General features: G+C 55.5%; 1 protein-coding gene across 1 annotated transcript in view; it reads right to left on the reverse strand.

Moving 5' to 3' along the window:
• The window catches only part of BAIAP2 (BAI1-associated protein 2), a 70,232-nt gene that overhangs the window by 44,795 nt on the left and 16,439 nt on the right, over window positions 1-8,998 (reverse strand). Inside the window, exons 5-7 of the mRNA XM_014949707.1 lie at window positions 5,117-5,178; window positions 4,742-4,813; window positions 3,861-3,998 (exon numbers count right to left, since the gene is read on the reverse strand). Of these exons, the coding sequence (XP_014805193.1) occupies window positions 3,861-3,998; window positions 4,742-4,813; window positions 5,117-5,178 (272 nt within the window). The remainder of the gene's footprint in view (window positions 1-3,860; window positions 3,999-4,741; window positions 4,814-5,116; window positions 5,179-8,998) is intronic.

Consider the following 8,998-nt stretch of genomic DNA (forward strand, 5'->3'; position numbering starts at 1 on the left):
TCCTGGCACCCACCAACCACGTTCACTGGGTCTGGACACCCAGCCAAAAGCCGGATCAGACCTGGGCAGAGTTACCTGCAGCTGAGCTTTTACATAATTCTTCCCTATTTGACTTTCACAATAAACCCACGTAACCTGGTTTGTGCAAACTCCTTATCAGTTAGAGCTTCTTGACCTACACCTAAAATTATTTCTCCTGATGGGAATTACCAAAATGAGGTTTCAATTACAAAAGTTTATAAACCCACCCCAGGTTATTTGGCACAGTGGTATTTAATGCTTAAAATATTCCCGTGGGAGCGGGTGTAGGTGTGGATGAGACCCCCCTGGGCAGCAGTTGCTGGCAGAGCTGTGCCAAAAAGCCCTTTTGCCCAGGTCAGGCACAGCCTTTCACCACAAACAGCCAGCCCCAGCTTCATGATTTAGCCTGAATTACACCCGGCTTCGTCTCAGCCCGACGGAGAAACCCAATGGCTCGTGGCGTTAATACGATGTGATAAATAGCTCAAACCGACATAACTTCATTGTTGAGCTGCTGATTCAATCAAGGTCCTAAAACCCATCGTGACCTTGATTTCACGGCTTGATCATAACCAGCATTTAACGAAATTACAGCACTTTAGGCTCCTCGGTGATTGTTTAATCTTAATATTGTTTTCATTTGTCTTCGTGAGACACATGAAGTGAATGGAATCGGTTTATTCTCCTGGTTTTCAACACAGGTCAAAAAAAAATCTCAGTAACTACATAACTAGGATGAGACATTTGAGGCAGTTTGGTGTCTCAGCTTCCATTCCTCACGTATAACAAAGGCTCTGGGCTGATTCATAAGGAATAAAAAGCCTGGCTTTATTGCAACGTTCAGCAGTCACAACCCACAACCACAGCATCTCTCTTGACCGTGACAGACAAAGCTCTGGAGATGGAAAATCTCTCCTGCAGCCTAATTGCACCTGGAGCTGCTTCTAAGCTACGTGAGTCGTCTTCACAGCAAACCACAAGGTGTTTTAAATCATCAACCATTTTAATCCTGCGACGCTTGTCCTCACCTATTAAACCCCATAAACAAGTGCAAGAGACATCGGCCAGGGACTTGCAGGTGACGTGGGACTTGCAGACAGCCCTGGATCAGCTCTCTCCATGCAACGAGCAGCTGATGAAGCTCAGGAGGAGCCTCCTGCAAGTGTCTGTGAGCATCGTTCCACCACCTCATCCCGAGCAGACCTCCCAAAGCTACTGCTCACCAGCCACGAGATAATTAGTCATGTGCAGTGCCTGCTGAGTGTCAGCATTTATTTCTGCTTCATAATTCTGAATTGAGGAGCCACAGGTGAGATGTTTGGGCTGTTTTACTGGGTTTTTTGACCAATCTAGCAGAGCACAGAGCCTGAACCACACTGGAACCCTGGCACCAGCAAACCAGAGCCTGAACAGCCCCAAACCTCCTCTCATCTCAGAGCGAGACGTTACAGAAACCTGGAGCTCCCCGAAGGACAGCACTGTCTCTCCCACCCTCCTCACTTGCAGGCGATGACAAGATGTGGTCACTCAACAAGTGGTGAAGAGGCAGAAAGGAGCGATTCTGCTTCCCGTAGCATTAAATATGAAGAGGGATGATGACAGAGCACCAGACTCCGGGCTGCTGACTGCTACAGTAGCTTAAGTGGATGAGTCTTCAAGAGAAGAGTAAGACGCGATCGCATTATTGAAGGAGATGACTGATGCAGCCACCAGGACGCTTCCATCAACAGCAGCTTCTCCCATGATGAGACGAGTAATTTGCAACAGCCCATTAGGAGAGCTCCATCCACTTGGCGGCCGACCGGCCTGTGGTCCCCAGGCACCAGCCTGATGAAGTCTGCAGCTTCCCGCAAGCATCACGAGATGCCTTCAGCCTCCTTCCTCCTTGGCTTTACAGGGGTGGCTCTGGGCCAGCTGAACAAACCGAGCCACACGCAGCAAAGTTCTCCGCTTTAAGCAAGTCTAGAAAGGTTTTTGTGGAGCAAAACCCCCATGGTAAGACACCAGCAGCCCTGCATATGCTCTGGCTTCATGAAGCCCCAAAACAAGGGTCTCTCTTTGGGTCGGTACCAACACCCGCTGGATCCACCCTTGGAGCAATCCCCCCGCTCTCCGATGCTCAGGGTGTAAGAGCAGCATCAAGGGTGGACACTCTTTTTCCATTGGGAGGAATTATCAGCGTTGCCGCCAGCAGAGAACAGAGGGGAAACTGCCCTCTTGCTAAATTCAGCAATTTAACTTGGTGTTTTGATCACAGAAGGGGGGAAAAAAAAAAGAAAGCAGCAAGCGGTTGAGCAGTCTCATAGCTCTTTAAGCTCAAAAGCCATCATAAGGCTTTTTTCAGAGATAAGCGCTTCCTAAATACTTACTGCTGAAAGATTAAGAGAATGAAAGCCTGATCCTCCTTCCCTGCCCAACACTCACAGGACTACCCCATTCCCGCCACATCAAACCACTGCTCCTCTCCCAGCTCCGTAACCCTGATCAACCAGGACCCATCTCCTCCTCCGACGCCGGGTGTGGGATGGGGATCCCAGCACGGCACCAGCCTGGGGGGTTTGGCATCAGTTCTGCTCTGTTGTCCCTATCAGCAGGTGGGGGATAACAAAACAGGTTTGATCCCCCCCACCTCACCCCAGTTTCCCCACGCTGCGCCTCGTTGCCCAACGGGGCTTTTCTGGCTCAGCAGGAATTGCAGAGCCAGGACTTGCAGGGGCTGAAGCTGCTCAGTTCTCACAAAGGAGCCAGCCCCCCTGTCCCCAGTGCTGTCCCCACACGGGACAGCCACGCTGGGACCCCCCCGTGCCCCCTCAGACCAGCCCAACACCAGCCTGGGAGCTGGGAGGGCAGGAGCTCAGCGTGGGGTGGATGACTGCGGGCGGGATTTTTTCCTCCTTCGGTGCTTAATTCTGATTCACGCCACCGGGAGATGACTGATTTCCCAAATTTTAAGCACGACGAAGAATGTCACTTCCCCAGCACAACCTCCACGGCAGCTCTCTGCCAATGACTTCAGCTGCCACCCCGTACACAGCCCTGGTGAGGGACGTGCCACCAACGTCTAGATCTCCCTCTGGTTTGACACGATACCAGCCCGTGGCATCCAAAGTAACGGATCCTGGTCCCAACATAACACACACCCTCGTGCCTCCAACACAAAACCAGGTAATTTCTGCCTTGAGGGTCCACCTTCCCCTTTTCAAGGTACCACTCGCGCTGCAGTCACTCAATGGACTTCACTCGAGCAGCTGGCAGCCAGAGCTTGCAGGTAGATGCAGCAATTTTTCAGTGAAATTTGCCATGTTCCAGGCAAACCTCAAACTCCAGACTTCAGAATTCATGAACCCCCACCGTGAATGCATCAGTAACCGGGGTGTCACAGCCCACCACATCCCTGGGATGTGCCCTGGATGCTCTGCCATGAGACCCCGACCTCCGAACCGTGCCCACCCCACGGCACAACCCTCCCAGGAGGGACCCCAGCCCCTCGCAGCCGGGACCCCGTGAGCACACGGTGCCTGGTGGGCGTGCGAGCCCCCACGCCGCGATCACACCGCGGTGATTCACCGCAGCCACCCCCGGCCCGTGCCGCCACCGCCCCGGCGAGCTGGGGGAAGGGGCGCCCCGGCAGCAGGCACAGACAATATTTAAGCAAAACACCATCCAGAGGAAGATGGAGCTGGCACAACAGAAATTAATGATCTTTTTGGGTTCATTCATTAAGGGGAAAAAAAAAAACCAACCACAAAAGCAGCACCAGGAGCCAGGGGGGATGTGGTGGGGGATGCAGGGATGCAGTAGGGGATGCTCTGCTCTGCCCTCCCCATCCGGGGTCCTACCTGCAGCTCCTTGTCCGAGTACTTCTGGGGGTTTTTGCTGCCTTGGCTCTTCTTCCGAAGTTTCTTCAGCTCTGCCTGGCACTTGTCGAGCGAGTCCCCTTTGCTCCTTTGCTCTGTCTGGTATTTCTTCAGGGCAGCCTGGATGGGGCAGGAGAAAACTCTGAGCATCCAAAGCTGAGTCCCTGCTGGAAGGGTCAACACCCAGAGTGGGGCATCACCCAAAATGCCATTAATGAAGAGCTGAGGGTCTCCCTGCATTTAAAACTGGGACGGTACAAGTAAGGAAACCAAACTGCTTGTGGCTGGGAGATACTATGCCGTTAGAACTGCCCCCCATTTCTCAGGATGCGAGGTGTGGGGCAGGATGGAGGGGGTGCCTGCTCCCCACAGCCATAGCAAGCGTGGGGTGCCCCACACGGCCACCTGCTCTTGGCTCCCTTGCTTTTTTCACGGACGAGGTGAACACATTTTCGTGGCTTTCTTTTCGAGACTGCACCACGCTGAGACTCTGAGCTGTTCAAAAGCATCTTAATGAAAGATGCATAATTGATCTTGACAATTCTGTTTGCCCCCCCAATAAGCAAAGCCCCTCCTGCCTCTTGACTCCTTGCCTTGCTCTGCTTTAGTGCAAATTGTAGTGAAAAATCCCCCTCCCCGGACTCTGGGAGAAGTAGGATCCCCACATCCCAGAGAGTAAAAAGGGGCAGTGACAGCCTGAGAGTGGGGAAAATGCTGTCAAATGTGTGATGTGATGGCCAGGGACCCCTCTGGAACTGGGGAGAGGAGCGGTGCCCGGGCATGACTGTCCCCGTGCAGGGAGTGGGGCAGCAGGAACGGGAGATGCTGGAGGTGGGACCGGACCACGCGGGAGCACAACTCACACTCAGGTACCGGGAGTCCAGCTCCACCTTCTGCTCCAGCTGCGTCAGGAGCTCGTTGTGGAAGGACTTGAGCTGCAGGAGGAAAGAGAAAAAAACCACACGGTTCCTTGGTGGGGGCCGGCAAATGCCACCTGGGGAGAGGGGTTGTACGGACAGAGCAGGGGCTGGGGGTGGCGAGGGACAGATGGACACCCAGAGAGGGGCTCAGCAGGGCAGGAGTGGATGCCCGAGCAGACCAGAGCTTTTGCAGCTCAGCAAATCTGCTTCAGAGGGGCTGGTGTCACCCGGACCAGACAGGGAAAAGAATTTGCTCGGCTGCGACACCGGCAGTGCCCGCAGCCAGGAGAGCCCGGCACGGCTGGCTGGGGCACTCACCATCTCCTCCAGCTGGTTCTGGATCTGCCTGTGGACTTCTGCCATCTGGAAGAGCACGTCTCCTGCAAAGACAAGGCATGGGGAGAGGGGTTGAGGCACCGAACTCAGGTGGGACACCCCAGGGCTGGGGTAGGTAGGCAGCACCCTGCTAGAATGGAGGGGTCCCTGGGTGCTCCTGGGTTACCCCCATCTTCAGGGAGCTGTAGATGAGCAGGTGAATATCTGAGACACTTGGATAGAAATGTACATCTCATGTAGCATGAAGGGAAATGAGGACAAGCAGCTGCAGGACCCCAGCACCCAGGGGGTGCCATCGGCCACCCCAGCTACAGCATGGCTCTGCCCATGCCAGCCCTCAGCCTGGCCACAGGGATGTGACAAAGGAGCCAGAGGTGATGGGACCACAAAAGGTCCCTGATCTCAACGTGATTCACGGTCCAGCTATGGAAGGGAACAGGTGGAGTCGAGAGAAGCTGCACTAATAACCGAGAGGGGAATTTAAACAGCCCCATTACAGCCAGGAGCTTCGCCCGACGCTCTCCCGGCTGCAGGAACAGCCCAAGAGCCAAGCACAGGGCACCCCCGTCCCTCTCCCCAGCAGCAGATCAACACAGCCCTGGGACTGCGGCCAGGTCACGGGGCTGCAAAGGGAGCTAAGCCCTTGGTTAATATTTGCCTCAAAACCACTGGACCTGTTCACCCTGGGTGGCTGAGCCGGGCACGGGCAGCGAGGGCAGAGCCGTGGCACAGGGTGGCAAACGCCCCAGGTCATTCCCATGAGGGATCCCAGCCCTGCTTTGTCTCTTCCTTTAATTTTTCTTTTCAAATGCAGAATGCATGGAGTCACACACCCACCGAGCTCTTCCTGGGAGGAAGGGCAGCGTCCGGCCCCGGCACAAGCCCCAGCGTGGCTGGAGCCAGACACACACACACACACACAAACACACACACACACCAGACACAGGAGCTGCAGCAGCGTCTTTTAGGAGAGGAGCCAGTGCTACCAGTTGGACTAAAAGCCTGATCTCCAGGGTCAGAGCAAGCTTTCAGGGAGAGCCGAGCCCCGTCAGCTATTTGTAAGGGCTGAGCTAAGAAGGTCTTACTCCCAGCATGGTGGGTTGCAGCCTCCCCAGAAGCTTCCAGCTGAAACTGAGATGTTTGCAAAGTGCAAACCAGGAGCCCTGGCTCAGGGTTCAGGTCCCACAGATGGTGGTGGCTGGAAGCCCCCCCCACCCCAGGCACCCCTAGGGGCTCTCCAAATGGATGCAGCATCCCCCATCCCATCCCAGAAAAAGCAGAACAGCACCCAGGATAACTCACAGCCCCAAAAGTACAGTCCATACCAACATTGAGTGGAGCTTTAAATGAGAGAAGAGCAGCCTCAGGGACAGGAAACACGATGGGAAGGGGACACCAGCCCTGGAGTGGCAGGACAACATGCAGGAGGAGTTGGTGACCCACTCCAGGGCTGCTCAAGGTGGAAGCTCCTAGCAGGGATGAGCCTGGGAATTCACTGGGGATCTGGGGACGAGCAGCCACAGCCTTAATCCCACCCGATGGTAGGTCCCTCTTCCCCATTGTGCACAGCATCCCTGCAGAGCCCAGTTTGCTTCCCAGAGGAGCTGCTCCCTCCTGTCCTGCTCCAGAGGGAGCCCAGCCCCAGCAAACACTGCGGGTTTGGTGTATTTAGAGAGTGAAAGAAAACATGGGACCTCCTGGGACAGGTCCATCCCGAGCTCTGCATCCCCTGTGCACGGAGTCAAACCTCAGCAGCACAGACTGGGATGAGCCAAACCAGTGTCCTGCTGGTGCAAGGGAACCACTGGGACCCTCGTTCAGCACAAAACCAGTTGGCCCCTGGGCCAGTCCCTGCCAGCCCGTCCCCAGCACGTGGGCTGAACGCCAACCCAGTGTCAACACCACCGGCCAACGGGGAACAACCCGGCCCAACGCCTCTTTGCTCTTGTGGCTGAAGCAATTTGTACTTTGCACCATACGCCGTGTCTCAAAAAAACCTCCTGTAAACATTAAAATCTGACCCTTTTTCGTCCTTGGCGGGCACAGAACTGGCTTTGGCACCAGCAGGTTCCTGGGCCTTGCCCACCTGCCACCGTGGCCACCGTCCCCACCATATAGAATCATAGAATGGTTTGGGTTGGAAGGGACCTCAAAGATCATCTAGTTCCAACCCCCCTGCCCTGGGCAGGGACACCTCCCACCAGAGCAGGTTGCTCAAGGCCACATCCAGCCTGGCCTTGAACACTTCCAGGGATGGGGCAGCCTGGGCAACCTGTTCCAGTGTCTCACCACCCTCATAGTAAAAAATTTCTTCCTGAGATCTAATCTGAATCTTTTTCCTTCCAATTTAAAACCGTTTCCCCTTGTCCTATCATTACACCTCCTGGCAAAGAGTCCCTCCCCAGCTCTTCTACAGGCACCCTTCAGATATTGAAAGGCTGCTATAAGGTCTCCCCGGAGCCTTCTCTTCTCCAGGCTGAACAATCACGTCCCTGCTCAGCTCCTTGAGCAGCGATGCACAAAAGCCAGGAGGTGACAGAGGAGGCTCCACTTCTTTGCCAGGAGGAAACTCTGCGCTGAGATTTCCGCAGCCAAACCAACTTTTACTGGCTCTTCACAAGGTGCTGGGGGGAGCGGGGCAGCCCCCGGCGCTCACGATTACGCACGTCCGTGGCCAAGGGCTTCACGCCTGGACGGGGAGGTGCGGGCAGGGGGTCACCACCAGGAGAGCGTCAGGAAATTGCTCCCCGGTCGAGCAGCTCAATCATGGGAAGTGCACGAATTCCCACTGCAAGGAGGGAATGACGTCACGCCACGGCTTGGCCGAGATGGCTTTTTCAGGAGGGGATCAACACAAGGGTGGCTGGTTTATTCTTTCCGAAGCTCACACCACCCCCTCTCCCTTTGGCTTCCCGTTTGGCCCGAATGGAAATCCCGGCTGAGAGCGCTGGGCTTGGTGGCCACTGAGCTCCCGACCCACCCGTAGAGTGGGGAGAGGGGCACTCAGAAATCACACATGTGTCCCCAAATCCAGCACTGGGTGCCTCTAGCCCCAGGACAACCCTGCTCTGCTCCCACAGCATTCCTCTCCCAGGGAATTAACCTGTCCCCAGCAGACGTGCCTGCGTGAGGCACCTTCTCAGCAGATAGACATCTTTTCCTTCAGACTTTCTCCTCCACCACCCCCCTCCTCTCAGGTCCCACAGATGGTGGTAGCTGGAAGCCCCCCCACCCTGGGCACCCCTAGGGGCTCTCCAAATGGATGCAGCATCCCCCATTCCATCCCAGAAAAAGCAGAGCAGCGCCCGGGATAACTCACAGCCCCAAAAGTACAGCCTGTACAAACGTGAGTGGAGCTTTAAATGAGAGAAGAGCAGCCTCAGGGACAGGAAGCACGATGGGAAGGGGACACCAGCCCTGGAGTGGCAGGACAACATGCAGGAGGAGTTGGTGACCCACTCCAGGGCTGCTCAAGGTGGAAGCTCCTAGCAGGGATGAGCCTGGGAATTCACTGGGGATCTGGGGACGAGCAGCCACAGCCTTAATCCCACCCGATGGTAGGTCCCTCTTCCCCATTGTGCACAGCATCCCTGCAGAGCCCAGTTTGCTTCCCAGAGGAGCTGCTCTCTCCTGTCCTGCTCCAGAGGGAGCCCAGCCCCAGCAAACACTGCGGGTTTGGTGTATTTAGAGAGTGAAAGAAAACATGGGACCTCCTGGGACAGGTCCATCCCGAGCTCTGCATCCCCTGTGCACGGAGTCAAACCTCAGCAGCACAGACTGGGATGAGCCAAACCAGTGTCCTGCTGGTGCAAGGGAACCACTGGGACCCTCGTTCAGCACAAAACCAGTTGGCCCCTAGGCCAG

Source organism: Calidris pugnax, unplaced genomic scaffold (genome assembly GCF_001431845.1).
Source record: "Calidris pugnax isolate Ruff unplaced genomic scaffold, ASM143184v1 scaffold9, whole genome shotgun sequence".
Classification (NCBI taxonomy): domain Eukaryota; kingdom Metazoa; phylum Chordata; class Aves; order Charadriiformes; family Scolopacidae; genus Calidris; species Calidris pugnax.